This window comes from Pinus tabuliformis, chromosome 9 (genome assembly GCF_031772625.1).
Source record: "Pinus tabuliformis cultivar Carrire ecotype Pingquan chromosome 9, CPIR1, whole genome shotgun sequence".
Lineage (NCBI taxonomy): Eukaryota > Viridiplantae > Streptophyta > Pinopsida > Pinales > Pinaceae > Pinus > Pinus tabuliformis.
This window is the reverse complement of record NC_142307.1, coordinates 1839800265-1839822292: the sequence shown is the minus strand read 5'-3', so window position 1 is coordinate 1839822292 and position 22028 is coordinate 1839800265. Positions and strand designations below refer to the sequence as shown.

The 22028-nt window shown below is 34.5% G+C and overlaps 1 protein-coding gene across 1 annotated transcript; it reads right to left on the bottom strand.

The window, feature by feature from the left end:
• Nucleotides 1-19865: 19865 nt before the first annotated feature.
• On the bottom strand, nucleotides 19866-20961 carry LOC149156160 (methylesterase 7-like). The gene is made up of 3 exons (XM_089444661.1): nucleotides 20530-20961; nucleotides 20132-20266; nucleotides 19866-19991 (listed from the first exon to the last, which is right to left on the bottom strand). Exons 1-3 carry the CDS (start codon nucleotides 20647-20649, stop codon nucleotides 19866-19868), a joined length of 381 nt encoding a protein of 126 aa, XP_089300787.1. The 5' UTR covers nucleotides 20650-20961.
• Nucleotides 20962-22028: the final 1067 nt, after the last annotated feature.

Below are 22028 nucleotides of genomic sequence, written 5' to 3'. Positions count from 1 at the left end.
TGATTAAATGCAGAAGAATTATTCTTACCGTTGAACTTTACCTGAGATAAGAGCCTTACCACATCTGGTGGAGTGTTGGAAGAGGTAGGAACATGGATGCAGCTCCAAATAGGAATTCTATGAGCAGCCATCCTGTTTCAAGTTTTATAATTTGGAAAACATTCCAATAGACACTATGTTCGGCCCTCCTTCTAGCGCCAAATATGTTGAGGGCCCAGAAATCGGGTCAACAACAAGGGGGATACCCACCCGGTCCGGAACCTGGTTGGCGGCTCCTTGTCCGTTTGGTATAGCGGGTCCGACTGGGGATAATGTGACCAGTTTCCCAATACAAGGGGGTATGTGTGTGTGTAGATTTTGATGATGCTAATCTAGAAGTAATTTTAAGCTAATTTAATTCTAAACTCTAAACAGACTCTATGCTACTATAATCTAACAAAAACAACACATCTAATCTACACTAACCCGGGGTAGAATTCTTTCATAATGCGATCTAAAAAGATTTCATACAATAACTGGTAATAAAGATCATTCAGCTATCATAAGAATATAAATCAATTAAGATAAACCATTCTGCATAAGAAGTTAGGCAAAACAATTGTGAACAGCATATCGCATAATAATTTATTCATATGTCAAGAAAAAATAAATGACTCCACCGTACAAAAGTGCCAAATGGTAACCCACACATTCATACATTAACATATCAACAACTCAGCTGTATATCACTCTAAGAATATAAGCAGAAATTCGTCAAGAGATAAAAGTACCATTTATGACTGATTTTCACTTACAAACCTCAAGCAATAATGATTTATCTCTACTTACTTCTAACGTCTACTAAGAGTACAGAAGTGCAACATCAGTAGCATACATTAAAATGCAAACATAAATAAATATCGATCCATCCATTCATCAAAAACCCCCTCCAAGGGTGCAAAAGTGCATGTTCTGAGGACAAGTTTTTTGACAAATTTCCGGACCCTTCTCCAATGCAATGAGAAGGGTTAAAATACTACTTCCTAATTCTAATAATAGTATCATTACAAAATTTTAGGATACGGTTTTCAAATGACCGTCCTTTTTCTAATCTAGTGAAAAGAGAAAAAACAACATTCTAAATGAAATCACTTATGAGCTTGGTCTTTAAAGTTGCAAGTGTCCAGCATAGGCTTGAGAAGAGTCGGCTGACTGATTTCTGCACTGAGCTGGGCTGCGAAAACGACATCTACGAGAGCTGGCGCTAACTTCTCGGCTGCGTTTGTAATGCATTTCACCGTAATCCATTGGCTGTGCGGTTTAAACAAATACGTCCAGTAACATTCCCAATTCAGCCTGGCCAATGCTTGGATTGCTTTCCCTTTTGCCTATGCTTTCTGCCTCCATTCTGTTTCCAGTTGCAACTTGTTTGGTAGGTACCCCGGGGTGGTCTCTGCAATTAAATTTGCCCTGTGTAAATTTTCATTTACACAGTCGATAAGAACGCTTGCCTATGTCGCTGTTGTCTCTGCTGCTTGCTCCGCCTGCCTGATTTGATCGTCCCATTTATTAAAGAGAAACTCTTTATGATTTTCATTAATCCTGGGCGCACCTGCTCTTTTCCCTTCCTCATCATCTTGCCAAGTCAAATATTCTGTCACCCTCTTGTTGTTCTGATCATAGTCACTCCGCAAGTCCACCACTTGACTGGTGATTTTGTTGCTCAGCGCACAATAGTGACTCCACTGTGATATTTTATGTCCCAACTCTTCCTGTTGCTGCAGTAGTTGCTCGTTCAAGCCGATAGATTCTGAAATAAACTCTGCCAGCTTAGGCTCATCTTTATGCATTTCTTGCAAAGTCTGAAGTTGTTTTTCTTTTTCTTCGAGACTCCTTTGATAGCCTATCTGCATCTGTTGAAAGTCTTCCTGTAGCTTTTCGAGCTGTCTGGAAGCTTCAGTTTTCGCGTTGGCTTGTTGCAACTGTTGTTGTAGCAGTTGTATATGATTTTCTTGTTCCTTTAATAGTTGTTGAACTTCAGAGGCTTTGTCAATAGTTGCAGAAGCATATGTTCCTGCAATCTGAGACAGCTTCGTAAGATTTTCAGTCGGATTATTATTGGTGTCTTTCCATAAGACGTCCAAATGCTCAGCATCTTGAGACAGTTTATTCTCAAGCTTTCTTTTCTTTCTCTGTCTCCTTACAACTACTTTGTGTTGGGGACTATAGAATACATCTAGTGGGGGAATTTCTTCTACGTTAAGTAGAAGTTCTGAGGTTGGAGCGATAGGAAGGTGTTCTGCTTCTGTGGCACTACTAACTATGGTCGAAACGACTTCTTGCACCACCTGTGTATTATTCACAGGTGTTTTCGGGACTTGCCCTTCAAGATTGATCAATTCATTGAAGGTTTCCCACTCTTTATCTAGCTCTGTCGTGACAAGTGGTGCTTCGATGATAGGAGGGGGGACATCTCTTGGTGGTGAGGCGATAACTTGCTGCTGAGACATTGCACTTGACTGAGTTGTGCCTTTGGTTGTTTCTTCGTTTTTTCCTTGGTCGTGAACAGACTCTTCAGGATGCTCAGATACTTCTTGCGTGGCGTTGGACTTATATCTGGAAGTGCTGGAGTTTTCACTGAGGCTGATGCTTGGAGTTGGTTCTCTAGTAGGTAGTTGCAGCCTCTCTAGTGGAATACTGGCAAGCCTTCTTTCTCTGTATAACGTGAATTTTTGGAGGTCACCTGGAGACAACCTCGATTGAGCTTCCCGCAAAATTTCTTTGAGCGAACTCTTACTCTGAAACAGGTCGTCAAACGGATCTTTCTTTCCAGAGAACACTCTTATCTTGACGTTCGTTGTGAATTCTTGGGCCACATCATTTGGGTCGAATGGCCTTGCTGGGAACTTAAATAATTGAAGACACGTCACATTCTCCACTTCGCCAAAAGTGTGTCCTACATCGAACAAAGAGAAGGCCCCACAAGTTACAGGAAATTGAGGCCATATGGCCTTCTTCTTGTCCTTTAGGTCTTTGGTCAGGCCGCCTTCAGAACAGGTTTGATAAGCGATTTCCCGGGCCAAAAGTTTATCAGGGACATATAGGGGTAGGACATGTGGAGGTACAATGCTTCCAAAAACTCTAATGTAAGTAAACCATTCTTCCCCAAACCATCTCGCGATGGGGATGATGTCAATTTGGGCCTCGGGAGAGCACCTTGGGGGGTCCTTATCATATGTAATTCTATATAGGGGCAAAATAAGCCCATGGAAAATCTGGTAAAAGTGAGGGGTAGACTGGGAATCTCATAAGACCTTATCATAAACATGGATGGGCAATGGGTCTTGGGTAGTCCATTTCCAACCCATAATAGGGAATTCAGATACAAGACAAACAAAATCCATAATATAGGCAGACAGATAAAAAGGAGGATAGACCCTTTGAGACAAGGATCTCTTAGACCGGTAATTGAGAACAGCCGTGTATAGAGTATCAGAAAGGATTTTGGCCCAATCTAGGATGTCGGCGTTAGTGGCAGCATCAATTAATGGCAGCCATTCAGATGAAAACTTGTTGATATCCGACATCCCAAATAACCTACAGAGCATGGCTGCAGCAAAACAATATGGAGAGGTGAGGGAACCAGTGCTGTACATACCGTTTTTATCCTTTTTTAGCGGCTCGTCTCTTCTAGACCATTCTTTAGTGGTGTCTGATAGATCTGGATTCTCCGCCGCGAACTTCTTAACAAATTGTGCATTATAGGTCGCTTGCGGTTCAGGAAGATGATACATAAGCTTCAAATCTTGCGCAGCAAACGATCCCACGAGCCCATGTCCATGAACTTTGAATTGTCTTTTTTTTAATTCTTCATCATCCAGTATCCACTTGATCATATCTGTGTATGGTATAATTTTGGGTCTTGCCACTATTCTGTGAAGGAATGAACATGCTAGGTCTTCCAAGGATGCCTCAGAAGAGCGTGGTGCACCCGCGACAGCAGTCACCTTCATTATTCTATGCTTTTCTTCCTCTAGCAGCATGTACATGCCTTCCCACGTTGATATCCCTGCGTCTCTATTACAGGCTGTGTCTGTGTAGAGGGGCGCCATCTCCTTGGTCTTCTCCCTCGCTTCGGAGCTTTGAGCTTTATTTTTCTTTCCCATTTCTCTTTGCGTTTTTGTCTGAGTCGTCTTAGCACTTTATTCCTGCAGATTACGAGTGAAATGGAAATGACTGATCCAGAAAGGTGATGGGAGAGTTTTAAATGCAACAGATAAATCAAATATGCCACCTTACGTGAAGCAAATCTCTACCAAGGCACGTGTCTTTAATCCATTTAATAACTGACAACTAATTCATTTACTATCATTAAAAGCGCATGATTTCGGGTTAGATTATAGTAAGTGGTTTTTCTTTGAATGGCGCGCCCGAAGGATTCGTACCGAAGTGATTTATGATTTGTTTACGTAACCTCGCATGTCGCGCGATCGCTAATCGCATCATCGCAAATCGCATGGATGTGGCATCGCAGCGATCGCAATATCGCAGATCGTAGAAATTTGATGTTTACCAAACCTTGCCTGACTCATTTTTGCGATATAAGATCTAGCGATCGGCGTTATCGCAGATCGGTGAATCTTTAAGTTTTTCTTTATGGGCATTACTATTTTGCGATGCGATGTCATTATTAACACGAGGGTGGTGCGCATAAAAAGGGAAATGAAGGTGCTTCCTATCCTTTTGCAATGCGACCTTAAAGGTTTTCTCTTTATCATAGAATTAGGCTTAAAATATCCAAGAGGCCTTTTCTAAGTGTATGATTGTAAATTCAAAAAGAAACTCTTGCTTTTCCTGAAAATTAACTAAGGGTCCCCATTCATTCAGTATCATGGTTGATACTTAATTGAATAAGGGGGGGTGTTGCTGGCCACAACAGGCTCCTCCACAATTGTCTGAGACTTCTTCTGGCTCTGCATGTTGAGAGGTAATATACGCTCCCTCTCAACCACCAAGTTTCCATCAGTTGCCTCACTGCTCAAGGCTTTGCATGCATCTTGAACCTCAAGAGCATACAGGTTCTTTACCCGTGAACCAATCTGCTTCACCTCTCTAGTGATGATGTGTACAAGGAAAACCTTTCCCTTACTGAAGACTACATCATAGCCTCTGTCTTCCAGCATCGCAATCGACACCAAGTTTCTCTTCAGTCCTGTTACATACTTGACATTGGTCAAGGTAAGGCGAGCTCCATGCTCCCTCTAAAAAATAACCATGCCTACACCTGAGACACTATACTTCTCATCATTACCCATTGCTATGAGTATCTGGAGATCTTTCTCCTCCAAAGTACTGAACAAACTCTTGTCACCGGTCATGTGGAAAGAAGCTCCACTGTCAAGAAGCCAACCACTTCCCACCATAGATGAAACCACGCATGCAAAGAGTGTGAAATCCAACTCAAACTATGAATCAAGTGCCTCACCTTTAGATCCTTCACCGGATCCCTTCTTGGATTTCCTCCGTGGACAATTTGCAACATAATGGCCCACCTCATGACAATGAAAGCATCGCACTTTCAATTTGTCAACCTTCTTCCCATCATTGGAAGAACTGGATTCGGAAAGAGAAACCTTATCCTTCCCCTTCTTTGCTTTGGCAGCCAAAGCGCAATTTTCTTCATCAGATGTCTTTGATGAAGATCTGTCCCTGGTATTCCGCCTGATCTCCTCCTCCACAAGATCTGACCAAAGTCTCTCCCATCCTGAGAATTTCTCCTGACCATTGACAGAGTCCTGAGAGGAACACCAACTCTTCGGAAGACCAAGGAGAGCCAAGCTCACCAAGTCCTCATCATCGATAGTCACCCCCACACTTCCCAGCTCGTCCCGACATTGAGTGAACTTCGTGAGATACTTGGGCATATTGTCTCCATTCTCACACTTAATGTTTCTGAGTTTGTCCTTGAGCACCAACTTCCTCTGGTCACTCTTGCTTTGGAATAAGTTTGTCAACGCTTTCCACATCAAGTATGGAGAAGCCTTTCCATGCAGGCTAGATACAATGTGATCCTTCACATCCTCCAAAAGAATCCTTCGACACTTTGTTGTCTTCTTTTGCCAAGCCTCAACTTGAGCAGCATTAGTAGGCTTTGGGACCTCAGCCTCTATGAACTACTTCAGCCCATTGTCATCTAACACCACCTCCATCCTGTCTTTCCATGCAATATAGTTCTAGCTGCCTTCAATAGCATACTCCAATCGCAATCCGTTGAAAGACATTTCAACTTTGACACCAAGAAAACACTACTACAAATTCGAATTCCACCAGCTCAAAACTCAACCACTTCTGATCTAAAATTCGTGAGAACAAAGTATTTCTCATACAGAGATTGACTGTATGGGCTTTTACCGGATATCTCACCTTCCAAAAGAAGGATGAATCGAGAGGCTACCTGGCCTGATTACACACTCTGCCTGAAGAAATAAAATGTAATCACTTTCTGAATAATAGATCTAATGATCAACTCTGCTCTAATACCATGTAGAAATTTTGAATAATATGACACTTATTCACAGAGATTATCCCGATTATACACTATTTGTCGAATGCATTCATAATACATAACCTCCTCTACATTGATCACCAATTTTGCAGAATTAAAAACAATGAAACATCAATCGCATGCGCACATTAACACAGTATGTACTGGGGAAGGCATACAGCTGAAAACCCCCAACTATCTATGTATTATAATGATAGATAACATGTAACAATACATAGTACAATACTCCTCACAAGTACTCAGTACTATCTCCACCTGCTACACACAAACTAGCTCAGATCTGAATCAAGTCACAGGTTCAAATCTCCTCCGTTGTCTGCCTGCCTCCACTGCGCAATCCAATGTGAGAATAGGAATGAACCAAGCTCATTTTCCTTCGCTTGTACTATGCAATCCTCACTGGCAATCTCAATCAATCATTGTGCAAATATCATGCACAACTATAGTCACAACTGATAGCAGTCTCACTCTTTCACCCACCTCTAACACTTGTCTCCACTGAACTGTCCATGCACTGAGTTAACTGATGTATTCTTTAGTTTCTTTATGAGTTAATAATTAGTGAATTAATGAATAATTAATTCACATCACTAATCACTAGTGTATTTGACAATTAGACTAAATACAACTAGTTCAACTAAGTCAAACTGAACACAACTCCATCAACTCCTCAATCAACTCCACCAAACTCAATCACTTGAGTTCTAACTGAAGTCCATCATGCAATAGCTCAACTGACCCATAAGAAAAGTGTATTTCCTTCTGGTAGTTGCATGTGCCACATCCATAGCTCGAACTGAAGTGCTCCAAGAGGATAAGATAATGTTTATAGTCCAAATATTATTAAGAGCTAATAATATTCGACTGTTCTATTTTTAGACTAACAGTCTAAAAATAGACTCCGCCCATATATCTTAAAATATAAGTCCATCTATTTTTACCAACATGACCAATCATCCATAAACAGCATCTTGCAACTCATAGACCATGATCCATATGTCTAAAAATAGACATAATCTAAAAATAGACTTTGCGGCAAAAATAGTCTGCGGGCCTACTTAGTGAAGGCGACTTCTTTTCACTAAGCTCCATCATCTTGTTGCATTTTCAACATTATGAACCCAATGGAATAAAATTAAACCGAAGGGCCTAATACTATAGACCCAACAATCGTAAACCCAAATGTAAATACTACAAACATCAAAATAAACATGGTTTATTTTGACGGTGAGACATTCCTTGTCAGAATGTGAGAATAAAAATAAATATATCATTTTTATTCTTTAAATTAAATTAATTAATTGAAAAAATACATATAAACAAATGTCATATAATAAATTATTGCTTTTTAAACCTGTGATAATCTATTTACATATGTATGCAACTGAATCCAAGAAAGCTGAGGACAAAGTGTCATCGCATACATTAAAATTTCAACAAAATCATGACAGAAAGAGTAAATTCGATTTCCTGCCCTCTTTCCGTTGAAGATTACTTAGATTGTCTTTAAATTACAGAATGAAGGCCCTAAAAGGTGGCCTTGCAATCTTAATCTTTCCATTTTATACAATGGTTCATTTGCAATAGATATCCCTTCCCAGCCACACAGTGAACACACCATGTCCATGAACTTCATTCAAGCACGCTCTTTGATCATGCTTTCTCCATTAATGATTATGCTTCATTCATGCTTACTTTCTCTTATGATTAATCACCTTCTTTTAATTATCTCTAAGCGATTAGCTGATATTCATTTTGGCATATTCCTTTCTGTCGTTTATTGGTTTTTCTAAAATAAACTTGTATTATTGAATATAAATTATAGATTATAATAATACTTTTAAATTAATTTTGTTTTATAGGAAATTTATAATGTAATTTTAAAATATAATTTTATGTAGGTAGTTAATTTATATTTAGTTAAAAGATTAGCTTCTTTCATATTTAAGATCATCAAAAACTTGTTTTAAATATTAAATTTTTATTTTATAAAGATAAAAATGAATTTGCATTAATTTTTAAAATTTAATAATTATAATTTTCACTACCAATGATAAATTTTATTATTTAAAATAAAATTTAACTGAAAATAAATATTACATCATTTTTAACTTAGAAAATTAGTTTAAATTTTTGAACTTATTACATGAAATTTTATACATATCACAACATTATCAAATAAATTATTTCTCAATTTATGTTTCTTTTTATTTTAAAATGATTATTTTGTATTGGATAATGTGTAACTTGTCTTTATTAATTTATGTTTTTTCAAAGTGATAATATATCTTTAAGAGTTATTATGTTTCAAATTAAATGAAAAAAGTTTATTATTTTATTTTTATTATTTAAAAAAATAGAATTCTTATATAGTTCCTTCAAATTTTGCTTATGGGATGATTTGTTAGCAAATTCAATAACGAATTAACTAGTCAGACTTTTTTTATCACTAAACTTGGTAGGAAGATTAGTCCTCCTCAACTAGGTTCCACAGGATTTTCGCATATATTTATGGTCTACTTTGATGGTTTTCTCATCCATCCTTAACTCAATGAAGAGCTTTTTTTGACAAACACCAAAATTGGAAAACATTGGGCACTTGTAGCTTGGGTTGAGATTTGTAGACCTAAAGTAAAGGAGGACTAGGGCTAAGAGATCCTGAAATTGAAGTTTTAAATGAAAGGTGAATGACTTCCAGTAGACCTTGGTGGTGAATCACATCTAATTTTTTATGATTACAAAAATAAGACATATGTATGTTTATGCGTGACATTGTGAAAATTCATTTTAGAAAACTAATATTCCATTTCTTATTATGGCTAATGATGTCTTTCATAATTAACTTCTAATTACCTTATGTTTATGCTTGACATTGTGAAAATGCATTTTAGAAAACTAATATTACATTTCTTATTATGGATAATGATGTCTTTAATAATTAACTTCTAATTACCTTTCCATAATGACTCTTATGAAGTCAATTCCAATTTCCATGTGCATTCTTCCTAGATTACTTATCATACAAAAAAAAAAAAAAAAATCACATGATGATTACATCTTAGGCCCATGAGGTCCATAAACGAAATTCCTATGTTTTGAAAAGACATTTAGTCTCTATAGATATGGTTTTTGTATACAAATATGATATCTAAATAACACAATAATGTCAAGTTAGTTGTGGTAGATTACCATGACTATTCAACATAAGATGTTGGAAATGTAAGATACACATAAGAAAAATATAGATAAAACATTAACGATAATTATAGATGTAGGATGATAATTGTAGATGTAGTTGAGACATTGAATAGTGCATATTTCCAATTGTACATGTCAAAGTTTACATATACCAAGCTCCAAATGTCAAAGGTTGATTTGGGTAAATCACTGAAGAAGCTAGAGGAAAAATGTTCTTCCCCAAAGGCTTCACTCTTTTTCTTAAAAGTTGAGTAATGACATGATTTAGCTTGCTATTTCAAAATAAATCCAACTTATTTCAAGTAGCTAATGATGTGTATCATTTTCCATTAGTGAGAGGAATGATTTTAATTTGTTTGGAGATGGAAATTTAAAAACATAAAAATATTAATGTTTAGGCAATTTAACTAATGGGAACATTATAATACATGTGTGTGAGACATGAAACAAATACTTTAATCTTTCTAAATAGATTACAACTGAAAAATGTATTAATGAAATAGTAGATCCTCACTACATTAAGATTATGAATATCACTACAAAAAGTAATACATCCTCCACAATCCTGCAAACAACATACTCCCATGGAAAAGCTAGGGACATAAAATATCATAACACTATAATTAAACCATAGAAACACTCACAAAATAATTGATTCTCACCTACATCAGTCTTATACACTATCCAATAAATAGAAAGTATAAGCACTACAGAAATTCCATCATCTTGGATCCCTCTCATGAGAGTTTAACGTACATACCAAATGTAATACCATAAAGAGATGTGAGAGAGAAGATATGGTTTCAATGAGGCAAAGTCGTTTTGAGTGTATCAAGATTTGTTTTTAACCAAAGTAATTGTACATGTATATATACATTAACTTTCCTTAAGATAAATACATTATTTTAGTCAGAATAGGAGCCAATATCTCGAATAAGACACTAAGCATATCTTATATCTAATTAAATCTAACATCTTACTAAAGTTGATAATAAAATTAACCATGTAAAAACAAAGTTAACAACATAATAACCAACACAATATTAAACTACACCTTTCTACCATCTTTGGGCATTCTACCCTAATTTCACAATCACTCAATTTTAAATATGCATTTGTTGTTAATTGAAAATTTGATGATGGGAATTTGTTTTTCATGTTTGTCATTTATTAGTGTTAATTATTTTTTTTTATGTGCTTTTATATGCAAATTTGGATACATGGGTTAATAGTGATAAAAATTATAAACATAAATTATAGTAATCAAATAAAGGGAAAATATCCTTTCAACGTTGCCAATTGAAGAGGAGGCCATAATTAATATTTTGATATTTAATGAGAGTTGAATTCAATTGGATTAAAAATTTAGGGATATTAAGATTTCCACTCTCACTGATCTTCTCTCCCATTTCTTTTTATGATATTACATTTTGTACGTGCCTAAATCTCTCATGAGATTCTCAAGAAAGGGATTCGAGATCATGGCATTTCTACATTGCTATTCCTTTCTAATTATAGGATACTGTATAAGATTGATCTATGTGATAATCAATTTCTTTCTAAGAATCAATTTCTTTTGAGTGTTGCTATGGTTTAATTATAGTGTCATGGTCTTTCGTGTCCCTAGCTTGTCCACGTGTGTATGTTTTTTTGTCCTATCATTTCATGATATCCATCTTACAATTTTAAAAGTTGTATAACTTTTTTTTAGTGATATTGATACTCTTAAAGTAGTTAGGAGCTATTGTTTCATTAACACACTTTTCTATTGTAATCTATTTATAAAGACTAAAGTCCTTTTTTGAGGTCTCGCACCCCTGTATTATAATGTGACAATTAGTTAAATTGCCTAAAGATTAATACTTATATCTTTTTAAATTTCCACCTCCAAATAACTTAAAATCATTCCTTTCACTAATGGAAAATTATGTACATCATTACATACTTGAAATAAGTTAGATTTATTTAAAATAGCAGGATAAATCATGCCATTATTAAACTTGTAAATAAAAGAATCTAGATTTTGAAAAAGAACATGTTTCATCTAGCTTATTCAATTATTTACTTTAGTGAATTTTTTATGTTTGGAACTTGCTATATGTCAATGGATTTGTACAATTGGAAATATGAACTATTTTTCTAGCGTATTTTGTTCAATAATCATGATAATCTATCACAACTAACTTCACTTTATTTAGTGCTTTAAACAATATCATATTTAAGCACCATATGTATAGAGACTAAATCTCTTTTCAAACCATTGTAATTTCATTTATGGATCTGATGAGCCTAAGATGTAATGATCATGTGGAACTTTCTTTTTCTATTTGTATGATATAAGTAATATGGGAAGAATACCCATGGAAATTGTCACTGACTTCTTAAGAGTGATGTGGAAAGGTAATTCAAAGTTAATTATCAAAGATATGACTAGCCATAATCATAAATATAATATTAGCAATCTCAAATGCATCCTCACAAAGTAAAGCTTAAAAATTGCTACACCCAACATATGTCTATTTTTGTAATCATCAAAAATTAGATGTGATTCACCACTAAGGTGTCATGGAAGTCATTCATCTTTAATCTAAAGCTTCAATTTTAAGATCTCTTAGCCCTAGTCCTCCCTTTAATTTGGGTCTATAGATCCTATCCCAAGCTAGAAGTGCCCATTTTTTTTCCAATTTTGTTGCCCACAAGAAATATTGTTGCAAGATCTTGATTGAGTTAAGGATATAGGAGAGAGCCATAAGAGTAGAGCATAAATATACAGACAAAGTCTATAGAACCTACTTGAAAAGGATTAGCATTCCTACTAAGTTTAGTGATAAAAAGGTCCAACTGATTAATCTGTTGTTGACTTTACTCAACTGAGTTCGAGGGAACTATAAAAAATAAAATTAAAAATTAAAAATTAAAAATTAAAAATTAAAAATTAAAAATTAAAAATTAAAAATTAAAAATTAAATTAAATTAAATTAAAATAATAATAATAATAATACAATGTTAAATATTTTTCATTTTATTTGAAACACGATAACTCTAAACAAGATAATTATCACTTGAAAAAAAACATGAGTTAAGAGACACAAATTAAAAATAATGCAAGACACAATAATTATTGCTTTTAAAAAATAAAACATAAATTAAGAACCTAAGTACAAGTTGTGCAATACCATATTTGCTACATATTAAAATTTACTTGATAATGTTATGATATATATAGAATGTCCCATATCATAATTTAAGATCGTATTTGTTACCTCTAAAATTTATGTGATAAATTCAAATGGATTGAATTAATTTATTTAATTAAAAATAGTGTAATTTTTAGTAATTGCTTATTATGAAATAATATTACTTTATCATAATTTAATTATTAATAATGAGAATTATAATTATTATATTTTTCCAATTAATACATACTCATTTGTTATTTTCATAAAATAAACATATCGTATGAAATAAACTTTTTATCATTCTTAAATAAATTTATTTTTATTTTATTAAATAAATAAATAAACTAATTCTCTAACCATTTATGAATTTATTGATGATGATGATGGTGGTGGTTAACATCCACTGAAACCAAACTTTGGTCTATTGGACCCAAAGAAATGAATCATTTAGTTTGATTTAAGATTTTTATTCCTATGTTCAAAATGCTTGGAGAGAAGCCTTCCAAGCTCACTATAATTTTGACATCGTAAAAGGCTAGGAAGGTCAGTATTGCAACAAATATTTTGAAACTGAGATCTAATGCGGTTGTATGCGGGGAACTCTAAGAGGAAGTGATTTTCATCCTAGATGTTCGTACTCTCACAGAGATGGTAGAACCTTTCCATCCATGGTGTTTTAGGAACTGCCCAATGACCTGTTTCACTATAGAGCTCATGAGAGTTCATTCTAATCTTGGCTATATTAATTTTGTTCTTTGAGCTAGTTAAAACAAAGAGATACTTTTGATCTTCTAGGGTGGGGTTTATGACCTCCTTATAATATCTTAATTTTCTTTTAGCTTCCAAATCTTTCTCACACCACATTTTTTCTTTGAACTTAGAAGTAACAATATTTTAATGTTATTAATGTTTTGCAATGCAACATTCTCGTCGATCTCCCATTTCTTTGAACTTAGAAGTAACAATATTTTTAATGTTATTAATTTTTTGCAATGCAACATTCTCGTCAATCTCCAAATGGTTTAAGCAGGACCTGGTGTCTTTATACCAACCTCGCTTGAGCCTTAGGTGGTCTTGGTTGGAATTTAAAGCTAGTTTAGGAAGTCTATGGTCTCCTATGTTATTGAGAAGCCTAGTCATAGCTAGGCTCTCGATAGGGGAAAGACCCACTTATATAAGGAGAATAGGATAGGGTATGTTTCTTTTAATTTTGAGGTTATATATTACAAACTTCTTTTGGATTTGCACAATATTTCTCCATGATTCTCTAGAGATGCTACAACCCCAAACTTCACATCCATATAAGATAACCGGAGTGACTAAATTTTCAAAGAGGAACTTATTTCTATCCCACATTATGAGGTTTCTCATAGTTAGTTGGATAAATTCAATTTAGAAGTGTTTCTTGAGTCATTAAAAAGTTATCCCTTAAATTAAGGAGATTATCCCTTAATTAAGGAGATAAGATTGAGTTATATTTGAGTTGTAATTAATTAGCTCAGTTTACTGAGTTAAATCAAGTTAAATTAGTTCCAAACTGTTTGAGGAACTAATTGTGAGTTTAGTTAGTTAATGCATGCATGCATCCAACTAGTGTACTCGAGATAACTGAAGATTCTCTCATCAGTAACTTATGCATGTCTATTCTGAGAAAGACCCTGTTGAGATGAAAGACAAGGACAATGTACTATTAGTTTCATGTTTTCTCCTATAAAGGAAACTCATGCATGCAGAAGCAACAAGGTTCCTTGAGGATTGCGCAGTTTTACAGGGTGTGAGATCAATGTTACACTTGATAACAGGAGGATCACCCAGGAGAAATTGCGCAAGGAAATAGGAGGCTTGGAGGGCAAAGGAGAAGGTTTGTGAGAAGCCTTGGTTGCTTGTGAGCATCCAGGAGGATTGTACTGAGATCTGGTTAGCTGTGAGAGCTAAGGATTTGTATTATTTTGATATATCTCCACCTTCCATGATAATATAGATAGTGGGGTTTTTAGATGAGGCTTTCCCCTGAGCAATTTCTTTGTTTCATGTGTATTGATTCTTCTTCTTATGGTTATATGTGCTCAGCTATGATTCAGCTCGATCTTTAAGCTTCCGCAAGTTTGATAGTAGAAGTAGATTATAGTATTTTGCTTTTGTATATTGCAATATCGTGTTAATCTACAGTCAGATTTTCTATGTAGATCTCAGAGGTATATCTGTAGGGAATATGTAGGAAATTCTACATGGTATCAGAGTTAGCTGATCTATAAAGAAATTTCTACACCGTATCAGAGCCAAGTTTATCAGATCCAAGTTTTATCGGAGTTGTGAACAATATACAGAGAAGAAAATTCAGAGTTTGATGTTCGGGGTTGCAGGTGAAAATCGAATTCATATCATATGTTTAAGAAAAAAAAAATAAGATGGGACATTATGCGACTAATTTCCCATCAAATAAATCCAAGAAGGGATCCTCGAAAGGATCAGAAGGTGAGCCATTAGCCTCTCAATGCGAAATGGACATCATGCTCATCGCATCCATGGTGTCATTGATGATGGGTTGTGGTTGGTATCTTGACAGTGGAGTCTCATTCCACATGACCAACAATAAAAGTTTATTGAGTGCCTTGGAGGAGAAAGACCTCAAGATGCACATAGAGATGGGTGACGACAAAAGGTTTAGTGTTTCAGGAGTGGGCACAGTTGCTTTTCAAAGGGAGCATGGAGCTTCTATCACCTTGATAGATGTGAAGTATGTTCTTGGACTAAAGAAGAACTTGGTATCAGTCGCGATGTTGGAGGACAAAGGCTACAATGTTGTCTTCAGTAAGGGAAAGGTTTTCTTTAGACACATCACCATGAGACAGGTGAAACAGATCGATTCACGAGTCAAGAACCTGTATGCTCTTGAGGTTCAAGATGCATGCAAAGCCTTGAGGAGAAAGGAAAATGTTAGAGACTTGGCGGTTGAGAGGGAAAGTAAATTACCTCTCAACATGCCGTCCCAGAAGAAGTCTTAGACAATTGTGGAGGAGCCACAATTGGAGAAGTGGGCAGAGAGATCGCATGCAGCCATACCTTCAGGTGTGAGGTGGGGCGATGTGGAGTGATAGTCCCAAGAAGGCTAAAATTGGGCAAGGTCCATTGAGAAGTTTTATCTTGTGGATCGTACCTTGCTATAGGAGCCCAAAGTACATAGTAGCAGGACGAATCAGTGGGATTGATGCAGTCAGAGATTAAAGTGACCGAGGCTAGAGCAGTCAAATATTGAAGAGTGCAGAGAAGGATTGACAGCAGTGTAGAAAAGGCTAAGTCAGCAGAAGCGCAGATTTTTTAGTTGACAGAGGCAATAGCAATCAGAGACTTTGATGACAGATGCATCATTCGGATTCAGGTTGGATGTTTTTTTTGTTTCTGAAGTTGTTGGAGCAACAACACTAGAGAGAAGTGTTGCATGTAGAACATTCCAAAGGTTCAGGATTAGGATTGAGTTGAATTCCTTTCTTGTTGAGAGGGAGTGTTGAAAATAGCAACAAGAAATGATAAAAATAGAATCTAGAATATTCAAATTTTAATTTTTCCTTCAATTAAAATTTGAATTTAGTCTCACCAGCTGCTTGGAATTAATTAATTAACTCATTATGGATTAATTAGTTGGATAAATTCAAGTTAGAAGTCTTTCTTGAGTCATGCAATAGTTATCCCTTAAATTAAGGAGATTATCCCTTAATTAAGGAGATAAGATTGAGTTATATTTGAGTTGTAATTAGTTAGTTTAGTTTACTGAGTTAAGTCCAATTAAATTAGTTCCAAACTATTCGAGGAACTAATTGTGAGTTCAGTCAGTTAATTCATGCGTGCATCCAACTAGTGTGCTCCAGATAACTGAAGATTCTCTCATTAGTAACTCATGCATGTCTATTCTGAGAAAGACCCAGTTGAGATTAAAAATAGGGACAGTGTATTATCAGTTGCATGTTTTCTCTTATAAAGGAAACTCATGCATGTAGAAGGAACAAGGTTCCTTGAGGATTGCGCAGTTTTACAGGGTGTGAGAGATTAGTGTTACACTTGGTAATAGGAGGATCACCCAGGAGAAGCTGTGCAAGGAAATAGGAGGCTTGGAGGGTAGAGGAGAAGGTTTGTGAGAAGCCTTGTTTGCCTGTGAGCATCGAGGAGGATTGTACTAAGAGTTGGTTAGTTGTAAGAGCTAAGGCTTTGTATTATTCTGGTATATTTCCACTTTGTATGATAATATAGATAGTGGGGTTTTTAGCTGAGGCTTTCCCCTCAGTATTTTCTATGTTTCATGTGTATTGATTCTTCTTCTTATGGTCATATGTCTTCAGCTTTGATTCAGCTCGATATTTAAGCTTCCACAAGATTGATAGTAGAAGTAAATTACAGTATTTTTCTTTGGTATATTGCATTATCGAGTTAATCCACAGTCAAATTTTCTACATAGATTTCAAAGGTAGATTTGTAGAGAATTTGCAGGAAATTCTACAATTAGGATCTATTGTTTCATTAACACATTTTCATTTGTAATCTATTTAGAAATATCAAAGTATTTTTTGAGGTCTCACACACATGTATTATAATGTGACCATTAGTTAAATTGCCTATAGGTCAATATTTATATTTTTTGAAATTTCCACCTCAAAATAACTTGAAATCATTCCTTTCACTAGCAGAAATTGATGCACATCTTTAGCTACTTCAAATAAGTTGGATTTCTTTAAAATAACAAGATAAATCATTTCATTGTTAAACTCGTAAATAAAATAATCAATCATTTGAGGAAGAACATGTTTCCTCTACCTTATTCAATTATTTATGAAATCATTCCTTTCACTAATGGAAAATGATGCACATCTTTAGCTACTTCAAAGAAGTTGGATTTCTTTAAAATAGAAAGATAAATCGTTTCATGGTTAAACTCGCAAATAAAATAATCATTCCTTTGAAGAAGAACATATTTCCTCTACCTTATTCAATTATTTACTTAAATCAATCTTAGATGTTTGGAGTTTGGTATATGTCAACTTTGACTTGTACAAGTGGAAATATGCATTATTTTTCTAGGGTATTATGTTCAATAATCATGGTAATCTACCACAACTAACTTCCCTTTATTGAGTGCTGTAAACAACATCGTATAAAAAAGCATCTAAATTTCTTTTCAAACCATTGTAATTTCATTTACGGATCTAATGAGCCTAAGATGTAATCATCACGTGGAACTTTCTTTTTCTATTTGTATGAGCAAGTAATTTGGGAAGAATACCCATGGAAATTGGCCCTGACTTCTTAAGAGCGAGATGGAAAGATAATTAGAAGTTAAATATCAAAGATATCACTAGTCATAATAGAAAATGTGATATTAGTAATCTCAAATGCATCCTCACAAAGTAAAGCATAAAGGTTGCTACACCCAACATATGTTGATTTATGTAATCATAAAAAATTAGATGTCATGGAATTCATTCACCTTTAACTTAAACCTTCAATTTCAGGATGTCTTAGCCTTAGTTCTCCTTTTAATTTTGGTTTGTAGATCTTATCCCAAGCTACAAGTGCCCAATTTTTTTCCAATTTTGTTGCCCATGTTGCAAGATCTTGATTGAGTTAAGGATGGAGGAAAGAGCCATAATAGTAGAGCATAAACATAAGGACAAAGCATGTAGAACCTACTTGAGGAGGACTAGTCTTCCTACTAAGTTTAGTTAGTGATAAGAAGGTCCAACTGGTTAATTTGTTGTGGAATCTTCTTACTGTTCTGATAAACTGAATTTGAGAGAACTATATAAGAAAGATATTTTTAAAATACTAATAATAAAATACTATACTCTTTTCATTTAATTTGAAACATGATAACTCTCAACAAGATAATTATCACTTTAAAAAAAAACATGAGCTAAGAAACACAGATTAAAAATAATACATTACACAATAATCATTGCTTAAAAAAAATGAAACTTAAATTAAGAGTTGAAATACAAGTTGTGCAATACTGTATTGGCTACCTATTAAAATTTACTTGATAATGCTATGACATGTATAGAATGTCCCCTTTCATAATTTAAGATTGTCTTTGTTATATCCTAAAATTTATGTGATAAGTTTAAATGGATTGAATTAATTTATTCAGTTAAAAATAGTGTAATTTTTTAATAATTGCTTTTATTTATGAAGTAATATTACTTTATTATAATTTAATCATTAATAATGAAATTTATTTTTATTATAATTTAATCATTAATAATGAAATTTATTAATATTATTATTTTCAAGTTAAGACGAACTCATTTTTAATTTTTATATATTGCATTTAAAATAAGTTTTTATGATTCTTAAATAAATATATTTTTAGTTTATTAAATATGGAAAAAACTAATCCTCTCACCAATTATAAATTAATTACATACATAAAACTATTATATATATATAAATTTATTACAGACATAAACTAATGAAACTAAACTATATTTTAGTTACAATATAATTTTCATATCAAGCAAAATTAATTTAAAAATATTATTATCATCCAAAATTTAAATTCAATAATATAAATTAATTTCCACAAAAGCCATTAAACCAAATAAAAGAATATGAAGTGTCTAGCAGAAACAAGCATTGATCTATCACAAAATAAAAACAAAATATCTAAGAAGAAACCGAACATCCAAGCATCCAGCAAATTTTTTATATAGAAATTTACATTAGGGTTTCCTGGTTAACAAGGCTCTATGCTATCATATTTTCCAATCACCGCGATTCCCTCCAGTTAGGGATAGTCACTTATTCTACCACTAAAACGTATTGGAAATTTCTTGCAAAATCTGAACAAGTTGAGCAGGGCAAGAAAAGAAGGGGCAGTGATCAGACTCCTCCAATTTGTAGACTCTTTCAGGGGATTATCCGCTGTCATCTTCCTCTGCAGTTCCTCCAATATTGCCTTATGCCTTATCCTGCTCTGCCACTATGTACAGTCGAGGGACTCTGACATAATTCTCAATGTTGTATACTACCTCTTCGTCCAACGCAGGGCTACTTCTGAGAAGGCTCCCCGCTAGCGTGATATCCTGTGCTTGCATGCATCAGACCATTTTCAGCACCTTAAATTGGCTCAAAAACGTTCAGAAGAACAAGAAGAATATGCAGTAGAAATCTTCCCATTTATATTTAGTTAGCAGGAGATTGCTATCATCTGCGCCTTAGTTACCTGAGAGGGGCTTTTGTCATACAGATACTCTTGGGCGAAGTTGCTCCCAAATTTGAAAGACGTCGGCCTGCTCGGTTGTCCTTCATCTCCATACTTGAATTCTGTGTCTCCCCATGTTTGATTTCTCTGATAAACCTAAGAAGAAGCAACAAAGCATGATTTTCATCTTCATCCAATGAAATAAACAGTTTATCAATTTTGTGTGTAGCATCTAGTTAGGTGGATTAATTTTAATGGTTCAGTAATTTCAGCTTTATATTCGAGGCCTTGAATCCGTCTCTAACCTAATGAGATGTCCTAGTTAAATTCCATCCATGAAATATAATACAAGTGTTACATAAATTTTCTCTCTATATATATATATACCCAGTGTGTTGGTATACATATAATTGTAATACCTGGTCTATAAGCTGTAGTGGTGTTGTACCAGAGACGGGCATGAAAGCAGTGACGAATACAGCTGCATCAATTTTCTGTGGGAATTGGTCCATCGTATAGGTCAAATTCACGCCCCCCATACTCTGACCAACCAATATTACTTTCTCCTCCGCATTAATGAAGGTTGTGAGTGGTTGGTTGTACTCGGCCAAGCTTCAAATCCCGTCACCATCCTTTAGGTTGAGCCCAGCTCCCCCAAGATCGACCGCTGTGACCTGATTACCAGCCTTTTTGAGCAGATCTGAGAGCCTGCACCAACACCCCGCCCCATGACATGCTCCGTGCACCAGAACAAAGTGTGTCGATACCGCCTCCATCTACTGGCGGCCTTACCCAGAAGCTCACCGTATCCAGAATGGCAAAGGTGCTATATCGAGAATCGCTGCCTCGGTCCGAAATGGTAAAAACCTAAAGATCTTACACGCATCGAGAAATGAAAATAATATATATAGTATCATTGCATATCAACTGTGTGGTGCTGCGGCAATTTTAGGAGTTTGCCACCTTGATTTAATGAGTCCTTCGGTGTTTGGAACAAGCTAAACCTAGTCCTAAACAATTTATCATTTTTGGGATATAAAATCATTTAGATACCATTTGAAAGTGGTTATACAAATTTGGTGAAGTTTGCCTGACGTACTGCAATCACTTTGATGAATGAATTCATACAATGATGAAAGTGAAATAGTAACACAAAATGAATGACATAATTTGCAGTTGATTATGGTGTGAATTGGAGTTTGCCACCTTGATTTAATGAGTCCCTTCGGTGTTTGGAGTATGCTAAACCTAGTCATAAACAATTTATATTTTTGGGATATAAAATCATTTAGATACCACTCGAAATTGGTTATACAAATTTGGTGAAGTTTGCCCGATGTACTGCAATCACTTTGATAAATGAATTCATACAATGATTAGAGTGAAATAGTAACCCAAAATGAATGACATCATTTGAAGTTGATTATGGTGTAAAATGAATGACATCATTTGAAGTTGATTATGGTGTGAATTGTGTGAGTTATTATTTCTAAGTTTTGATAAATGAGTCAATGTAATGATTAAATTGAGAAAATTGAATTATTATTTTTAAGTTTTGATAATGCGTCAATGTAATGATTAAATTAAGAAAATTTGTTATGGTGTGAGTTGTTATTATTTTTATGTTTTGATAATTAAATTAGTGTAGTTGTTATTATTTTTATGTTTTGATAATTAAATTAGTGTAGTGATAAAAATGAGAAAGTAATATATTATTAGTAAAATGTCCTTTGACATAGGTTAAAGTATGAATGTTGTGGGTAATTATTTTATTATAAGTTTGTATAATTTTATTATAATTATTTTGATATAAAATTGAATTAAAAAAATTATACAAAATAATTCATTGTAAATTAATATTGTAGATAGATTTTGGCTAATTTTAATTAACAATAACTACTTTTATGATGATGATGAT

Bases quoted from the DNA above. Each gene is read 5' to 3' on its own strand.
- LOC149156160 (XM_089444661.1), bottom strand. From the start codon at position 20,649: ATGGGGGGCGTGAATTTGACCTATACGATGGACCAATTCCCACAGAAA. The intron at 20,267-20,529 runs GTATTACAATTA...GCTTCTTCTTAG, and splicing joins CACTACAGCTTATAGACCAG to GTTTATCAGAGAAATCAAAC. The intron at 19,992-20,131 runs GTAACTAAGGCG...ATGCAAGCACAG, and splicing joins ATGACAAAAGCCCCTCTCAG to GATATCACGCTAGCGGGGAG.